The following is a 19,877-nucleotide window of genomic DNA, read 5'->3' as shown; positions in this document are numbered from 1 at the left end:
AAACTTGGGTTTGGGATTGGAAGGTTTATATTCCCTTTGGCTGCAACCTTTTGAATCAGTGAATGTTCGACCTGGAGCCTCAGGGAGCTCGCTGGCCAGTCCCCTCACCTTATAGGAGGCCTAGACAGGGGAGGAGATTTTCCCCACCCATGAGTTAAGGCTTGCCCTAATTGAGAATAGATTTGTGTCCTGAGGTCCTCCTCACAACTCTCTCCAGGGACCCCTCCCCATCTCAGCCCTGAGCAGTGTCTCCTGACCCTGATCAGCTGCTGTCCATGTCATCTGCACCCCTGGACATTTTCTGTCCTTATGCCCCCACACGGCTGCCTTGCTACCTCCCCTCGTGGTCTGGGACCAGACCGTGAGCTGTTTGTGCCCTCCTCCGTATTCCAGGGCCCTGTCCAAAAGCATGGTCCACTCACAGCCTCACAAATTGATCCCATTTGTTTCACCTGGCCACTTCCAGTACAACACTGATGAGAGAATACAGAGACGAAGAGCTTGTTAGTGGCTGTAGAATCTCCTTTTTTCTCTTATATTCAGTAAGTATTCCCCAGGATTTTCTGGCAGCTTATTTCTGGGGGAAATCCCACTTGATATCCCCATCAGTTGGCTGGTCTGGAAGGACAGTATATTAGTTTTCTGTGGGCTGTAACAAAGTACTACAAATTTAGTGACTTAAAACACAAATTAATCCCTAGAGAATATTTCTAGAGTCCAGAAGTCTGAAATGGGTTTCACTGGGCTAAAGTCATGGTGCTGGCAGGGCTGACTTCTTCTAGAGGCTCTAGGGGAGAATCTGTGTCCTTGCTTTTCAGCTTCTAGTAGCCAACTGCATCCCTCGGCTCATGGCCCATTCTCATCATCACAATTTCTTCTACTGTACCATCTCTTACTACTAACTGACTCTCCTGCTCTTATAAGGACTCTTGTGATTACATTGGGCCCACCTGGATAATACAGAATCCTCTCCCACCTCAAGGCCCTGTGGATTAGAATGTGAATATCTTTGGGGGTCATTTTTCAGCTCACCACTTTGGTGCACTTTGGAGTTCCAGGAACTAGCTTAGAATTCTTGCTCTTTCCCTACTACCTTTGCTTTCTGAGCTCTTTCTTTGAAAGGGAGACAAATAACACCTACAATTTCATTAAATAAAATTAAGTGAGATGATGTCTATAAACACCCAGTCCAGTGTCTGGCACACATCAGGCCCTGACACATATCAGGAGTCCTTCTTCTCCACATCCTTTCATTGGCTTCCAACCCGACCACTTCCCCAAGCCGGCAGCCTATTTCCCAGTGTGGGAGGCAGCCTGAGGACGCCATTAAGGCATGGCCTCACCTGGTAATCCCTGGTATCTTAGCAGGGCTCTGCACACACGAAGACACTCTAATTGTTTTTGAGTCAAATTTCATGCAGAGAGGCTGGGAAGATGGGAGAGTAGGAGGACCCTAAGCTTGCCTCATCCCATGGACACAAGTAGATAACACTCACTGCATAAATAGCCCAGCAAATGACTTGAAGACTGGCAGGACAAACTCTATAACTAAAGGTAGAAAAGAGACCACATTGAAGAAGGTAGGAGAGGCGAAGATGTGGTTTGGGAGTAAAAGGGACCTTGGCCGTCCACGGTCAGAAGAGAGCAAGGGTCACGGAGAAAGGCAAGAAACAGACTATCACACCGGGGAGCCCGCACAGGGAAAATGAGTCCCCATAATATTTGGATTTGAAAGTAAGAGGGGCCAAATCTTGTGAGGGGGCTTAAAGCCCAGAATTTAAAAAATCAGTGGGCTTGGCTGTGGGAGAGCTGGGAGGGCATTAGGAAGCTGAGTCCCTGCCCTTAAAGGAACAGCACAAAAAACAGCCTGTGGAGATACAGCGTGGAAGCAGCAGTTTGAAAAATGCCTGTGGCCCATGGGAGGGAGAATGATTTACTCACTTCAGAGTGTGGCCTGGAGAAGCAGGAATCATGGGAAGAACCCTCCAGGAACAAAAGAGCTGGCAGGCACCATTTCCATCCCCCCCCCCCAGCTACTCAGCATAAACACACAGCTACCTGTAGGAACCAGCAGTGCCAACACTTGCTACCTAACTCATTTTTATAACCCCCCCCCCCCCCCCCGCCCCATGGATGGGCAGATCTGCCCTTTCTACTCAAGTTTGCCTAAGGCCTGATGTTGCAGGCCCCCTCCCCAAGAAGACCTGCAAACCCCACCAACAATTTGTCTCCTGACCCATGCCTTTTGTGGGGCCTCTCTTCTGGCAGTGATGGCGCCAGGTCTTATTTTGAAAGCAGACCAGTTCATACCCTGTTAAAATGCACCCCATCTGGGCAGGGACCAAACACTGCCCACAATAGGCAGAGAGCCTCTTCAGACAACTGGATTTAAGGGAAAAGCAGCCAGGACTCAACAGCAGGGCACATGCACACACCATAGAAGACACTCCCTGAAGCGCCACGTCCTGGGGAACAGGGGACCCTGCACCGCAGGGCCCTGCAGGACCTCTTCTTCATAATGTCATTACCTTCAAGAGCAGGAGATGTAGCTGACTTTCCTAACACAGAGAAACAGACACGAGAATTAGAGGAATATGTTCCAAATGAAAAAACAGGACAAAGTCACAGGAAGAGACCTAACTGAAATGAATACAAGTAATATGCTAGATAGAGAATTTAAAGTAACGATCATAAATATACTCACTGGACTTAAAGAGTGGAAGACATCAGTGAGAGCCTTAACAAAGCGATAAAAAAGAACCAATCAGAGATGAAGAACACAATAAATGAAATAAAAAATACACTTGATGGAATAAATATCAGGCTAGAAGAAGCAGAGGAATGAAATAATGACCCGGAAGACAGAGTAATAGAAAGTAATCAAGCTGAGCAAATGAAAGAAAAAAGAATTATGTAAAATGACAATAGACTTAAAGAATTCAACAACATCATCAAGCATAATAACATTTGCATTACAGGGATCCCAGAAGAAGAAAAAGAAAGAGAAAAGGGGATAGAAAATTTATTTGAAGAAATAAGAGGTGAAAAATTCCCTAATCTGGGGAAGGAAACAGATATCCAGATCCAGGAGGCACAGATATCCCCCCAACAAAATTAACCAAAGGAGGTTCACACCAAGACACATAGTAATTAAAAAAACAAAAAGTAGTGATTAAAACACTTTTTTTAAAGCAGCAAGAGAAAAGAAGACAGTTACAGATAAGAGAAACCCCATAAGGCTATCAGTGGATTTTTCAGCAGAAACTCTGCGGGCCAGAAGGCAGTGGCATGATATATTCGAAGTGCTGAGTGGGAGAAATCTGCAGCCAAAAATACTCTATCCAGCAAGGCTATCATTCAGAATAGAAGGAGAGGGAGAGATAAAGAATTTCGCAGACAAATGAAAACTAAAGGAATTCATGACAACTAAACCAGCCCTACAAGAAATGTTAAAGGAGACTCTTTGAGTGGTAAGGAAAGACCATAAGTGAGAGTATAAAAAGTTGGAAGCACAAAAGCAGTAAAAATAAGTATATCTGTAAAAATCAGCCAAGGGATTCTCAAAATAAAAGGATGTAAAATATGACACCATATACCTAAAAGGTGGAGGGGAGAAGAGTAAAGAATGGGTTCAAACCTAAGGAAACATCAACTTAATATATACTGCTATATGCAGAAGATATTATATACAGATGTAATGGTAACCACAAATCAAAATCCAGTAATAGATATGCAAAGATTAAATAGAAAGAAATCCAAATATATCACTAAAGAAGGCCAATAAACCATGAAAGAGAACAAGAGAAGAAAGGATCAGAGAAAATCTATAGAAACTATCACAAAACAAGTAATAAAATGGCAAGAAATACACATCTATCAATAATTCCTTTGAATATAAGTGGACTGAACACTGCAATCAAAAGACATAGGGTGACAGAGTGGATAAAAAAACAAGACCCATCTATACACTGCATATAAGAGACTCATCTCAAACCTAAAGACACTGGCAGATTGAAAGTGAGGGAATGGAGAAGCATTTATTTTGCAAGTAGATGTCAAAAGAAAGCAGAGTAGCAATACTTACATTAGACAAAACAGACTTCAAAACAAAGACTGTAACAAAAGACAAAGAAGAACACTATGTAATAGTAAAGGGGACAATCTAACAAGAAGATATAACAATTGCAAATATTTATGTACCTAACATGGGAGCACCCAAATACATAAAACAGTTAATAACAAACATAAAGGAACTAATCAATAGTAGTACAATAATAGCAGGGGTCTTTAACACCCCAAATAACATCAATGGATAGATCGTCAGGACAGAAAGAACAGAACAGAAAATCAATACGGAAACAGGGGCTTTAAATGACACTCTGGACCAGATGGAGTTAACAGACATATTCAGAACATTCCATCTTAAAACAGCAGAATACACATTCTTTTCAAATGCACAAGGAACAGATCTTCAGAACAGATCACATTATCGGCCATGAAACAAGTTTCAACAAATTTAAGAGATCAAAGTCATACCATGCATCTTCTTTGACCACAATGCTATGAAACTAGAAATCAACCACAGGAAAAATCTGGAAAGAAGACAAATACATGGAGGTTAAATCACATGCTACCAATAATGAACGTGTCAACGAAGAAATAAAAAATTACATGGAAACAAATGAAATGAAAACATAACAATCCAAAATCTTTGGGATGCAGCAAAAGCAGTCTAAGAGGAAAGTTTATAGCAATAAAGCCTACCTCAAGAAGTAAGAAAAATATCAAATAAACAACCTAATCTTACACCTAAAGGAGCTAGAAAAAGAAGAACAAACAAAACCCAAAACCAGCAGAAGGAAGGAAATAATAAAGATTAGAGCAGAAATAAATGATATAGAAACAAACAAACAAACAAACTAAAAAACAATAGAAAAGATCAATGAAACCAGGAGCTGGTTCTTTGAAAAGATCAACAAAATTGATAAACCTGTAGTCAGACTAAAAAACAAAACAAAACAAAACAGAGAGGACTCAAATAAACAAAATCACAAACAAAAGAGGAAAAATAACAACGAACACCACAGAAATAAAAAAAAATTGTAAGAGAATATTATGAAAAATTATATGCCAACAACTTGGACAACCTAGGAGGGATGGATAAATTCCTAGAAACAGGTAACCTCCCAAAACTAAATCAGGAAGAAATAGAAAATTTGAACAGACTGATTATCAGCAATGAAGTTAAATCAGTCATCCAAAAACTCCTAACAAAAAGAAGTCCAGGACCAGACAGCTTCACAGGTGAATTCTAGCAAACATTTAAAGAGGAGTTAATACCTATTCTTCTTAAACTATTCCAAAAATAGAAGAGGAAGGAAAACTTCCAAAATCATTCTATGAGGCCAGCATTATCCTGATACCAAAACTAGATAAAGACACCACAAAAAAGAGAACCACAGGCCAATATCTTTGATGAACACAGATGCAAAAATCCTCAACAAAATACAAGCAAACTGAATCCAACAATACATTAAAGAAATCATTCACCGGGCACCTGGGTGGCTCAGCTGGTTAAGTGACTGCCTTCGGCTCAGGTCATGATCCTGGAGTCCCGGGATTGAATCCCACATCGGGCTCCCTGCTCAGCAGGGAGTCTGCTTCTCTCTCTGACCCTCCTCCCTCTCCTGCTCTCTGTCTCTCATTCTCTCTCTCTCAAATAAATAAATAAAATCTTTAAAAAAAAGAAATCATTCACCATGATCAAGTGGGATTTATTCCTGGGATGCAAGTTCAACATTTGCAAATCAATCAACATGATACATCTCATCAATAAGAGAAAGGATAAAAACCATATGATCATTTCAACAGATGCAGAAAAGGCACCTGACAAAGTACAACATCCATGATAAAAACCCTCAACAAAGTAGGTCTAGATGGAACATGCCTTGATATATTAAAGGCCTGATACGAAAAGCCCACAGCCAACATCATATTCAATGGTGAAAAACTGAGATATTTTCCCCTAAAGTCAGGAACAAGACAAGATGTCCACTCTCAACACTTTTATTCAACACGGTACTGGAAGTCCTAGCCACAGCAATCAGACAAGAAAAAGGAATAAAAGGCATCCAAATTGGTAAGGAAGAGGTAAAACTTTCACTATTTGCAAATGACATGATACTATATATAGGAAGCCCTAAAGACTCCACCAAAAAACTACTAGAACTGATAAATGAATTCAGTAAAGTCACAGGTTACAAAATCAATGTACAGAAATCTGTTGCATTTCTATACACCAATAATGAAGCATCAGAAAGAGAAATTAAGAAAACACTCCCATTTTTAATTGCATCAAAAATAATAAGGTACCTGGGAATAAACCAAAAATAATAAGATACCTAGGAACAAACCTAACCAAAGAGGCGGAAGACCTGTACTCTGTAAACTATAAAACACTGATGAAAGAATTTGAAGATGACACAAAGAAATGGAAAGACATTCCATGCTCATGGACTGGAAGAACAAATTTGTAAAAATGTCTATACTACCTAAAGCAATCTACACATTTAATGCAATCCCTATCAAAATACCAACAGCATTTTTCACAGAACTAGAACAAACAATCCTAAAATTTGTATGGAACCACAAAACACCCCAAACAGCCAAAGCAATCTTGAAAAAAAAAAAAGAAACTGGAGGCATCACAATTCTAGACTTCAACTTGTTTTAAAAAGCTGCAGTAATCAATATATTATGTGGTACTGGTGCAAAAATAGACACATAGATCAAAAGAACAGAATAGAAAACCCAGAAATATACCCACAATTATATGGCTAGTTAAACTTCGGCAAAGGGTAAAAGAATATCCAAGGGGGAAAAAGAGAGTCTCTTTAACAAATGGTGTTGGAAAAACTGGACAGCAACATGCAGAAGAATGAAACTGGACCACTTTCCTACAGCATACACAAAAATAAACTCAAAATTTAAGGACCTAAATGTGAGATCTGAAACCATAAAAACCCTAGAAGAGAGCATGGGTAGTAATTTCTTTGATACTGGCAGTAGCAACATTTTTCTAGATATGTCTCCCGAGGCAAGAAAAATAAAAGCAAAAATAAACTATTGGGACTACATCAAAATAAAAAGCTTCTCTGCAGCAAAGGAAATAATCAACAATCCTAAAAGATAACCTACCGAATGGGAGAAGATATTTGCAAAGGACATACCCAATAAGGGGCTAGCATCCAAAATATATAAAGAACTTCCACAACTCAACACCAAAAAGCCCCAAATAATCCAATTAAAATGGGCAGAAGACATGAACAGACATTTCTCCAAAGAAAACATATGGATGGCCAAAAGATACATGAAAAGATGCTCAACATCACTCATCATCAGGCAAATGCAAATCCAAACCGCAATAAGATATCACCTCACACCTGTCAGAATGGCTAAAATAAACACAAGAAATCACAGGAGTTGGCGAGGATGTGGAGAAAAAGGAACTCTCCTGCATTGTTGATGGGAATGCAAACTGGTGCAGCCACTGTGGAAAATAGTATAGAGGTTCCTCAAAAAGTTGAAAATAGAACTACCTTATGATCCAGTAATCACACTACTGGGTATTTACCCCCCCCCCCAAATCAAAAGCCCTAGAGATGCCTGGGTGGCTCAGTCGGTTAAGCATCTGCCTTTGGCTCAGGTCACGATCCCAGGGTCCTTGGATCAAGTCCTGCATCAGCCTCCTTGCTCAGCGGGGAGTCTGCTTCTCCCTCTGCCTGCCGCTCCCCGCTGCTCGTGCTCTCTCTCTCTCTGACAAATAAATAAAACCTTAAAAAAAACAAAAACACTAAATCAAAGGAATACATGTACCCCTACATTTATTGCATTATTTACAATAGCCAAATTATGGAAGCAGCCCTAGTGAGTGGATGAAGATGTGGTATATATATGTACACAATGGAATATTATTGAGCCATAAAAAAGAATGAAATCTTGCCATTTGCAAAAACATGGATGGAGCTAGAGAGTAGAATGCTAAGTGAAATGTCAGAGAAAGACAAATACCATATGATTTCACTCATATGTGGAATTTAAGAAACAAACCAAATGAGCAAAGGAAAAAAAGAGAGACAACCAAGAAACAGACTCAACTATAGAGAACAAACTGATGGTTACCAGAGGGAAGTGGGTGGGGGAATGGGTGAAATAAGTGATGGCGATTAAGAGGACACTTAGCATGATGAGCACTGAGTAATGTATAGAATTGCTAAATCACTATATCGTATACCTGAAACTCAAATAATACTACATGGTAACTATACCAGAATTAAAATAAAAAACTTAATAACAAAATAAACAGTGTACCTTCAAAAAAATGAAAATAATCAAAAAATTTTCAAAAGTTTTAAAAAGAATGGAAAACACGCATTCATTCAACAAACATTATCCAATGTCTATGAAATAGCAGGAATAGGTGCTTTTGAATGAACCACAGTGACACAATGATTTGAGGAGCTTAAAAAATATATTGATGCCTCTTTCTTGTTCCAGATTCATTAAAAGGAGTTTGAAGGGCATGGGATGTGGACATGACTCCTTCATTAAAAAGTTCCCTGGTGATCTTGAAGAGCAGTGGGGGCTGCGGACAGCTGGTCTGCACCAGGATATCCACTCCGTGCTCTCCTCTCCGCACGGGAGGGGACACAGACCTGAGAGAAGATTTGGTGTTAGAAACAAAATGAAGCGGGACACCATGCTGGATGCCTGCTGGGTGTAGGGAGCCTTCTGAGGAAGGTCAAGGAGAGCCACATGAGGTCTGACTGCTGAGCGCGCATCTGAGCGACAGTAAAAATCGGGGAGAGAGAAGAGCTAGCGCGGCTCCCTTGAGGCGGGCAGGGGTCACCGAGGACCCCAAAGGGCGTGGCAAGGAGTTTGGATTTTATTCCAAGGGCAACGGAAACTAATGGAGAGTTGTGATCTGATTTGTACTTATCCAAGATCGCTCTGGGGTAATGGGACCAAGAAACGAGGCTGGGTCGCTGGCCGGGGAGGACTCAGGACTGGGTGATGGATGTGGAAGGGAAGAAAACAGATTTTCTTTGAGGGAAGAGTGAGAAGGGCTTAGTGATAGTCAAAGAGGAAGAAGCCCATGAAGGTGCAGGGTGGGTTCCTCAGGCAGACAGAAGAGCCGGGCAGGGGCCCTGAGGGGAGGGGCCGCAGGACCGGGAGAGGGGGTGGAGAGGGAGGGGCGGGCAGGCGGGTCGCTGGAGGAGTGTACTGATCCACACACAAGTATTTACTGAATGTTGGGCATGGGTTAGGCCCTGGGTACACAACGATTTAAAAAAATCTTACCTGCAAGGAGCTTGCATTCTGGTACAGGGAGAGAGAAAATCAACATGATAAAAAAATAATGTGATATGCAAAAATATAAAACAGACTAAGAGGCATCTGAAATGCTGAGTGAAGAGATGTTTGTAATTTTAAGTAGAATGGTCAGGAACTGCTCACTGACCAAGACTTGGTGAGGGAGCAAACCATATCTGGGGAAGAGCTATCCAGGCCTCAAACAGCAGGTGCAAAGGTCCAGAGGCAGAAGTATTCCTGGTATGTTAGAGGGCCTGGAAGGAATTGAGGGTGGCTGGAGTGGAAGAGCAAGAAGACAGCAGGAGGAAAGAGCTGTGGAGGGATGACGCATGGAAACGACTTGTTTTCTTTTCTTTTTTTTCTTTTTCAAAGATTTTATTTGACACAGAGAAAGAGATAGTGAGAGAGAGAGAGAGCACAAGCAGGGGGAGCGGCAGGCAGAGGAAGAAGCAGGATCCCTGCTGAGCAAGGAGCCCGATGTGGGGCTCGATCCCAGGACCCTGGGATCATGACCTGAGCCGAAGGCAGACGCTTAACTGACTGAGCCACCCAGGTGCCCCTAAAAATATTTTTTATTGAGATGAAATTCATTTAACACAAAGTTAACCATTTTAAAGTGTAGAATTCAGCAATATGAACTGCATTCATACTGTCGTGCAACCACCACCTCTGTCTAGTTCCAGAACATTTTCATCCTGCCAAATGGAAACCCCATTCCCTAAGCCCCAGTGAGCAGTCACGCCCCGTTCTTCCCTCCTTGCAGCCCCTGGCAAGCACTAATCTACTTTCTATTTCTATGGGTTTTCCTATTCTGCACATTTCACAGAAATGGAATCATACGATATTGTGGTCTTTTGTGTCTAGCCTTTGTCCCTTAGCATGAAACTTCAGGCTTCATGAACTTTTTAGCATGGGTCAGAACTTCAGGTCGTTTTATAACTGAGCGGTAGGCCCTTGGATAGACGTACCACAATTTTTTACTGGACCATTCCTCTGTTGATGGACTTCCGGTTGTTTCAAGGACTAAGTTTTGATTCTGAGTGAGGGGTTGGCTGTTGCTCTGAGCAGAGGACAGGACCTGGTATCTGTTCTGACAGGATCCCTCCGACCGAGGCAGGAGAGCAGACAGGGAGGGACACCTGTTGGCATTTAGAGCAATCATCCAGGGAAGGGATGGTGGTGGGTTGGCCCAGAGTGCTAGCAGTGGGGGTGCTGGCCCTCCCTCAGCCTTCTGGAAGCCACGAAGGGCAGGAGGATGGACGGCAGGGCAGGCACCCTGCAGACGAGCCCTGTCACACTCTCTGTGAGGCCTCCTTCAGTGGCCGGCTTTGCTCACTGTCCTACCAGGTCTCTGAAAAGCCCCTGTGGAGGGAAGAAATAAGAGCCACGGGCTCCAGCGCCCATCCCAGGGCTGGCTGAATCACCTGACCTGAGCGGTAAGGGGTGGCCATGGGGTGTCCCTCCTCCTCCCGTGCACTGCCAAGCCTTAGCAGCTCCCCAGGGCCACCTGCACTGAGATGACCCTGGAAGCATCCATCACAGTCACCCCACGGCTCACACTGGCCGTCCATTCAGCTCGGCTCTTTCCATCCCTGGGCTGCAGGCGGCCCGACGTCAGAAGGGCAGGCACCCCACATGGGCCCCACCTTTACGGCTCCCAGCAGAATTGAGGTTTGCTGAATTTGGCCTTGATAGACACATTCTTCCTCTATTCTTAGCCCTCCCTACTTCTGGGTTGGGGAGGCAGCCCCTCCTTCCTCCTCCCCTGTCTTGCCAGAAGCTGATGGGGTTAGCTTGCTTAAGACAATCTATATGTTTTATTTTGGGACAATAACGGAATTCACAGGAAGTATGAAAATCAGAGGGAACCTCCACTTCTGGTCCACTACATGGACAGAGCAGCAGGGCACAGTGGGAAGTGAGGCCCCCAGAATGAGAATAATGAAGGCACTGTTTACTATTAATCACTTACAACTAGACAAACATTTTAATTCGGCTCATTCAAAGCGCTTTTGGGTTGAGGAACCCCTTCCCAAACCACAAGTATGGTATAGACTGCCCAATGGGGGGGCCACAACACAATGGCCCAGTAGGAGCAGGATCCCACGATCCCCAGGGGCAGGGCATAAGTTAGGAGCTACGAAAGAATGTAACCCTCAGTCTCCCCTTTCTGCATCTGGTGATCGCTAGCCCAAATATCCCACTCCTCCCTTATGCCATGACTGACTCACTATGTGCCTACACGTAGGGGAGAATGCAAGCCTGCTTCAGATGTTTGCCATCCCTTTGTACTGCTTTCACACGCTTGGAGGCATCTGTCCTTGCTTTTCTGATAAAACAACAAACAAACGAAATAAAAGCTATGTGCAGGATTCAGCTGCTCGCCCTTGCAGAGGCAGCCCTGCACGGCCACTCAGATTGCTGTCTGAGAACTTTATTTCAGTGTCCAACGACAGGAAGAATTTCGCCTTGGGGACTGGATGGCATGTGACCTCGGGCAGGTGATAAAACTTGTCTAATCCCAGTCCCCTCATCTCTAAAGAGGGGTTAAGAGCACCTCCCTGCAGGACGCCGGCTCTCACATGACCAGGATGATGCCCGGCACACAGTAGGTATGTTGTAATCAATGAGTTAGTAGGAATGATGTTGTTTACTTCTGTGTGGTCCCATCTGGTTTGTTTCTCTGTACTTCCAAATCGTGCAGTATGTGTGATGGTTGAGCCAAATGCATGATTCAAGCTTACCACAATGCTGGGCGTGGTCCTAAATTCTTCACTCGGTGTAACTCATTTATTTAATCCTCACAACAGGCCTTTAAGGTGGATGCTGTTGTCACTCCCATGTTACAAATGAGGAAACTGAGGCACGATTAATTTGCCAGAAGTCACACACCCGTAAGTACTGGAGACGGGGTTGAACCCAGGTGGTCTGGCCCCAGACCTATGCTCTTTGCCTTTATGCTCCGCCACCTCTGCTCAGGATAGAATGGGAAGTGGGGACAGAAAAAGGGTCAGGTGAAAGCCCAGAAGGTAGGCAGCAACATGATAGGGACAGTGAAAGGAGACAAGGATTTTCTGGTGCAAGCACTCAGTGACCTGTAAATGTGCCTTGGTGTGCACACGTACGCGTACACGTATCTCCTTTCTGGGAAAGGGGCAGGGGAGCCTTAGGCCCTCAGGGAAGAAGATTGGCCTGCCCAGCGTGCTGAGCTGTCCCTTCCCTCCCCGGCTGCAATGCTTCATCGGTTTTCAAAATCCCAGCTCTTCCCTGCGTGCCAAAGACAGGAAGAAATGACTCGTGACAGACCACAGAGATGACATGGGGACAGGAGTCCAAAATAAAAGAGAGAAAGGCAGAGAGGAGAGAGAGAGAGAGTGAGAAAGAGGAGGGCTTGGCAGCCTTGTAAAGGAAGAGCCATTTTCCCTCTGACGTCCCTTGACAATGGACAAGGACACTGTTGCTAGGCTGCGGGGTGTCCAGCCCAGCGTGCTGCGTGTTCAGACTGCTAAAGGGTCACAGTCCTGGGCAGAGGCAGGTCGTGACACAGCATGGGTGGTCCCGTCACCAGAGCCTGGAGACCAGCCAGGGGCTACAATTTGCTTTCTGGAGTCCTTAGCAGGCTGGTGAGTGACAGAACACAGCGGTCAAAAAGTATTTCTCACTAAGGAGATACAATATTCATCAATAGGCTGTTGCAATTTCTGACACAGACTGTCATATTTTGCCCCTTTTAGAGATGTATACTCCCAGCTATTTTTTAAAAAGATTTTATTTATTAATTTGAGAGACAGAGAGCATGAGCAGGGAGGAGGGGGAGAGGGAGAAGGAGAAGCAGACTCCTCTCTGAGCAGGGAGCCCGACAGGGGACTCGATCCCAGAACCCTGGGATCATGACCTGAGCCGAAGGCAGACGCTTAACGGACTGAGCCACCCAGGCACCCTTAATCCCAGCTATTTTAGAAAAAACTTTCTTCTGCCCTTTCTTCTATACAGAGGAGATTTTATTTATTTTTTTTTAAAGATTTTATTTTTATTTATTTGAGAGAGAGAACACCTGAGAGGGGATAGGGCCAGAGGACGAAGCAGACTCCCTGCCCAGCAGGAAGCCCGATGCGGGACTCGATCCAGGGACTCCAGGATCATGACCTGAGCAGAAGGCAGTCGCTTAACCAACCGAGCCACCCAGGTGCCCTATACAGAGGAGATTTTAATAGCCAAGGTATTTCCAAGAGGTCCCAGTTTGCTAACACTCCACATTCACTGTGACCTTGAGCAAGTGACTTAAGTTCCCTGAGGCTCAGGTTACTCAATCCTAAAAAAATGAGATTGAACCACTTTACTCATAGGCTTATGACAAGGTCAAATGAGATGATATGTGTAGAAGCCCTTTGAAACCTATAAAGGATAACACAGAAGGATGGTAACATTTCTCTTCTCTGCTTTTTTTTCCCCTGTTACTAGAAACTATTATTCCTATTGATATAGACCAATCTCTAACTTGGCAATTTGGATGACTCAATGCAAAAGAAATGATCTAATAATACATTTGTGTGATCAGAAATATTATCCAAAGCTTAGAAACAAAGTAAAGGGGGCAGCTGGGTGGCTCAGTCAGATAAGGGTCCGACTCTTGATTTCGGCTTAGGTCATGATTTCAGGGTTGTGAGATTGAGCCCTGCCTAAGATTCTCTCTCTCCCTCTCCTTCTGCCCCTAAACACCCCCACCCTGCCATATGTGCTCTGTTTCTCTCTCAAAAAAAAAAGGGAGAAAGAAAGAATGTAAAAGATGACCGCATGACTTTTAATGTGCTAGACATCTGTTCTCTAAGGAAATGTAGCTCTGCTTATCCCACTATTTATTCAATTAGGAACCAGGTATTTTACAATTCTCTAAGCTTAAAGATTAATGATAAAGAGTAGTAAGATATGATGATTTTCTTTTATGACCAGCAGAAAAGTCTACCCCAAAGCTTATAGGTGCATTTCCTTGGAGAACAGTAGTTCTCAAAGCGTGGCTCCTTGACCAGCAGCAGCTTTATCTGGGAATGGGTTAGAAATGAAGTTTCTTGGGGGCGCCTGGGTGGCTCAGTTGGTTAAGCGACTGCCTTCGGCTCAGGTCATGATCCTGGAGTCCCGGGATCGAGTCCCGCATCGGGCTCCCTGCTCGGCGGGGGGTCTGCTTCTCCCTCTGACCCACTTCCCTCTCGTGCTCTCTGTCTCTCATTCTCTCTCTCTCAAATAAATAAATAAAATCTTTAAAAAAAAAAAAAAGAAATGAAGTTTCTCGGGCTTCACTCTGGACCTAAGACATCACAAACTCTAGGGGTGAAGCCCAGCATCCCAAGGTTCCTCTGTTATATGCTCCAGTTTGAGAACCACTGCTCTAGGACATTAACCAAGTTTGAAAGTAATAATTAGAAAACCGTATCTCATCATTCCCTTTTTTCCCACTGACCAAAAAAATCCCATTTTCCCATATGATCTTTTGACTTGTCTATATCTTCCTGTTGTTCCCTTGTTAATAAGTTAAATAAAACTTTGCTGTGTGCTTTCTTTTGTTGTTAAATTGATATAACTGACATATAACATTAGTTTTCAGTGTACAATAAAATGATTTGACGTAAGTATATATTGCAGAATGATTATGATAATATGTTTTATTAATATCTATCACCATACAAATTTGCCTATCCTCCATCCCCGTCTCTGGTAACTACTGATCTAATCTCTGCATCTGTGAGTTTGTTTTTGTTTTTGTTTTTGTTTTTGGTTTTCTGGGTTTATTTTTTTTATTCCACATATACGTGAGATCATATGGTATTTGTCTTTTCTGACTTATTTCACTCAGCATAATGTCCTCAGGGTCCATCCATGTTACTGTGAATGACAGGATTTTCTTTTTAAGGGCTGAATAATATTCCAGTGAACACAATAGAGAAAATATGGTGTATCTATATAAATACAATGGAATATTATTCAGCCGTAAAAAAGAAATCCTGGGGCAGCTGGGTGGCTCAGTCAGCTAACCATCCAACTCCTGGTTTCAGTTCAGGTCAAGATCTCATGGGTCGTGGGATCCAGCCCCGAGTTGGGCTCTGCTCTCAGCAGGGAGTCTGCCTGAGAGTCTCCCCTTTTGCCCCTCCCCCCACTTGGGTGCATGCTCTCTCTCTAAAATAAATAAATAAATCTTTTTTTAAAAATTAAAAGAAGAAATCCTGACATTTGCAATACTTAAGCGTCTTTCAGTACTTTCAATGTTGTTCCACTGTCTTCTGGCTTCCGAGGTTTCTGATTTAAAAAATATGTCATTGTTCTCCTGTCTATAATGTCTTGTTTTTCTCTAGTGGCTATCAAGATTTGTTCTTTATTATTTGTTTTTAGTAAACTATGTTGTGCCTCAGCATGTTTTCTTCACATTTTTTAATTTTAATTTTATTTTTTATTTTTAAGATTTTATTTATTTATTTGAGAGAGAGAGACAGAGTGCAAGCACAAGTCATGGGGAGGGGAAGGCAGAGGGGAGAGGGAGAGGCAGACTCCCTGCTGAGCAGGGAGCCCGATGCAGGACTGGATCCCAGGACCCCGGGATCATGACCTGAGCTGAAGGCAGACACTTAACCGAGTGAGCCACCCAGGCACCCTTTCACATTTATTTTACTTGGGGTTCAATGGCAGTTTTGAATCTGTACATTTATACCCTTCATCAAACTGGGGAAAATTTCTGCCATGATTTCTTCAAATATATTTTCACTCTCATATTCTCCCACCTCTCCTTCTGGGACTTGAATCACACATACGTTAGGCCTTTTGATACTATCTCACAGGTGTGTGAGGCTCTGTTCAGTTTTTCAATATTTTTTCTTTGTTCTGATTAGATCACTTCAATTGATCAATTTTCAAGTTTACTTACTGTCCTGTATCATTTCTATTCTGGTCTTAAGGTGACCTTTTTATTGGAGATACTGTATACTTCAGTTCCAGTTCTTCCATTTGGTTCTTATATGTAGTTCATACTTCACTGCTGCTATTTCCTATCTTTTCATTCATTTCAAGGATATTGTCCTTTACTTCACGAAGCACAGTTATCATAGCCACTTTGAAGTCCTCATATGCTAATTTTAACATCTCATACTTCTTAGGGTTGTTCACCTCTGACTGTCTTATCTCTTGAAAATGAATCATATTTTCATATTTTTCTTCATATGTCAAATAATTTTGGATTGTATCTTGAATGTTAGAAATGTTATAGTTTTTAAGTATGGATTTTGTTATATACCTCCAAAGAGAGTTGATTTTTTTTTTTAAAGGCACTAACTTAAAATTTAACCATTTCTTGGGCAGCAGCTTTAATCTCTACTCACTTCTTTTTCTTCTACTTGGGCTGCTTGGAATTAGCAATGAGTGGCTAAGTGGTCAAGACATAGTTCATGCATAGACTCTGGGGCTCCCCTTCTGTCTCTCCTCACTTTTCAGTGGTTTGTTCTGTACTCTTCCCCTGCTTCCTCAGTCCAGAAAGAGGCGGGGGTCTTTTGTCAGAGTTTCAGCCTCCCTGTCTGGGTTCCTCCAAGTGTAGCCTGTCCTCAGTCTATAAGCCATAAAAAACAGGTTACTTCCTTTGGGCAAGTCCTGTCTTCCACGGGTCTGCTCCCTCCTGAATCTGCTTGCTTTGGGTCACTCTCCAGTGCTTTCAGGTGTTTGTTTTTGTATTCTGTCCAGAGATCACAGTTGTTATCAGAGGGAGGATTAGTGTAGGATATTGCTTGACCATCTTGGAAGCACAATTCCACAGGTGTTTTAAATTTCTTTAAGTTGGAAAACAAAAATTAAAAAAACATATAGAAAATAAATTTTAGACCATGTTAGTCTCATAGATGGTGGGAAATACTTTTTGAGACAAATCCCTCACCATGTCACTTATTTTTAAAAACTGGCCAACTCCTACTCATCCTTCTATGCTTATGTAAGGCATACTAAACATTTCTGGATCCCCTCCACTATGACTGCTGGGTAGGGTTAAGGTAACAGGTGTCTTGCAATGTTTTCATGTTACCTGGACTTTCCTTTATCTCTGCAATTTCATATTACTGTAATTGCCTGCTAATGTTGCTATTTATCCCACTACATCATGGGATTCCTTTTTTTAATTCAAGTAATGTTGACACACAATGCTACATTAGTTTCCGGCACACAGCATAGTGATTCCACAACTCCATGCATTATGCTATGCTCACCACAAGTGTAGCCACCCTCCGTCACTATACTGACCCTATTACAACTAGGCTGTACCTTTCATCCCCATGGCTCATTCATCCCATAACTGGAAGCCTGGACCTCCCACTCCCCTTCACGCATTTTTGCACATCCCCTCCCATCTCCCACTCCCCTCTGGCAACCACCAGATTGTTCTCTGTATTTATGGATCCGTTTCTGCCTTTTTGTTTGTTCATTTTGTTTTTTAGATTCCACATAGGAGTGAAATCATATAGTGTTTGTCTTTCTCTGTTTGACTTACTTCACTTAGCATAATACCTTCTAGGTCCATCCATGCTGTCACAAATGGCAAGCTCTTATTCTTTTTTATGGCCATAATATTCTATTGTGTATATATACCACATCTTTATCCATTCATATATTGATTGACCCTTAGGTTGCTTCCATATCTTGTCTATCATAAATAATGCTACAATAAGCAGAGGGGTGCATATAGCCTTGAGTCAGTATTATTTTCTTTGGGTAAATACCCAGTAGTGCAATTTCTGGCTCATGTGATGTTGCTATTTTTAATGTTTGAGGAACCTCCACAGTGGCTGCATCAATTGACATTCCACTCTGGGATTTTTTCTTATTGAAGTATAATTAACATAAAATGTTATATTAGTTTCACATGTACAATAATTATTCAACAATTCTATACATTTCTCAGTGCTCATCAATTTAAGTGCATTCTTAATCCCCTTTATTTCACCTATGCACCCACCCACCTTCCCTCGGACAGCCACCAGTTTGTTCTGTTTTTTTGAGTCTGGGGTTTTGTTTGTTTTTTTTTTTTTCCTTTGTTCTTTTGTTTCTTCAATTCTGTGTGAGTGAAATCACATGGCATCCATCCTGGGATTCTCAAAGTAGGACATGGTCTTAATCATTTCAATGCCCAGCAACTTCCAGACAGGCCACAAAGATGAGAGAGGCCTGCAGAGTCCCAGATGAGGGACTCCCATTGCCAACAACACTGACAGCGAACCAGGGAGGCACCGCCTAGGGTGGGAAAGCCCACGCTGGGGGGTCAGCACAGACCCGCGGCCAAGGGAGACTGCACGGATTTGCAAGGCCCAGCCCGTTGCTCCGCCTCTTTGCGGCAAAGCTCAGGCCGGTGCAAACCGGCTCAGTGCCCCGAAGGCCGTTCCGCGTCACCCAATCCTCGGCTGGCCCCCACCTCCGCAGCTCTCCGTGGGAGCCCGGGAATGGCAAGTGGCCAGCTTCCCGGGGGACAGCTCTGAACCAGGCGACCTGTACTGACAGCTAGCGACAACCGCCGCGGCCGCTGCCGGCCGACCGGCGACCGCCGGCGTAAGCGCGGGGGCGGGCCCTGGTCGGCTCCACGCCCCCGCCGAGCACTCACTCTGCCGATCGCCCCGGAGCCTGCGCGCGGCTGGGGGCGGTGGGGGGGAGGGGCGGGCCCGGGAGCGGCCGGAGCCTGCGCAGTGCCGCGCCCGTGGCTGGCCGGGGATGACGTAACCTCCGCCTGCGGCCTCCGCGCCCCGCCCCGCGCCGCGCTCCGCGAACCGGGCGAGCGCAGCGCGGGCGGCGCCTGGCTGGCCGCCGCCTCCTCCTTGGCGTCCGCGCAGCCGGGTCTTTGTCCGTCGGCCCCGCGGCTGCCCGCGCTTTGTTCCCGGCGCCCGTTCCCCGGCCGGCCGGGGCGCGCCGCCGAGCAGCCCCCCTGCGCCGCGCTGGCGTCGTCCTCGTCCCCCTCGCCGCCCCCCGCGCGCGGCCGGGCCTTGCCCCCCATGGTGTCCCGGCCCGAGCCGGAGAGCGAGGCCATGGACGCGGAGCTGGTGGTGACGCCGCCGGGCTGCTCGCACCTGAGCAGCTTCAAGGTGGACAACTGGAAGCAGAACCTGCGGGCCATCTACCAGTGCTTCGTGTGGAGCGGCACGGCGGAGGCCCGCAAGCGCAAGGTGCGAGTCCCCTCTCCCCCCGGAAAACTGCGGGCTGAGCTGGGAGCCGGGGGAGACCCCTCTTTTTGCAGCGTTGCCCAGCAAGTGCGTGGTGGTGGGGCTTCTGGGCCCTGTTGGGGTGCGAGGAGAAGGAAGGGAGGGCTTGTTAGCCTCCTGCGGACCCCTCCCGGGCTACGCTAGCCGGCGGGGTGGGGGGTGGGGCCCGAGAGGGCTCTTCTTTCTTTTTCCCTGCCCCCTCTCCCCTGCCCCTCTCCCCTCCCTCCCCTTTTTTCCCTTCCCTCCCCACCTCCCTCCTCCTCCCCCTTCCTCCCTCCTCCTCCCCCCTCCTCCCTT

General features: G+C 44.6%; 1 protein-coding gene across 2 annotated transcripts in view; it reads left to right on the top strand.

Annotated features, from left to right (window-relative positions):
* Positions 1 to 19,168: 19,168 nt before the first annotated feature.
* USP22 (ubiquitin specific peptidase 22) overlaps positions 19,169 to 19,877 on the top strand; it is a 41,162-nt gene continuing 40,453 nt past the window's right edge. The window contains exon 1 of one of the 2 annotated variants that reach the window (XM_021694663.2): positions 19,169 to 19,544. In XM_021694663.2, coding sequence (XP_021550338.1) covers positions 19,374 to 19,544 — 171 coding nt within the window. In that variant the 5' untranslated portion in view covers positions 19,169 to 19,373. The remainder of the gene's footprint in view (positions 19,545 to 19,877) is intronic. The other variant, XM_021694664.2, reaches the window with a different exon arrangement.

The sequence above is a fragment of the Neomonachus schauinslandi genome, chromosome 15 (assembly GCF_002201575.2).
Source record: "Neomonachus schauinslandi chromosome 15, ASM220157v2, whole genome shotgun sequence".
In the NCBI taxonomy this organism is placed as follows: Eukaryota; Metazoa; Chordata; class Mammalia; order Carnivora; family Phocidae; genus Neomonachus; species Neomonachus schauinslandi.
This window is presented reverse-complemented; position numbering and strand designations above follow the sequence as displayed.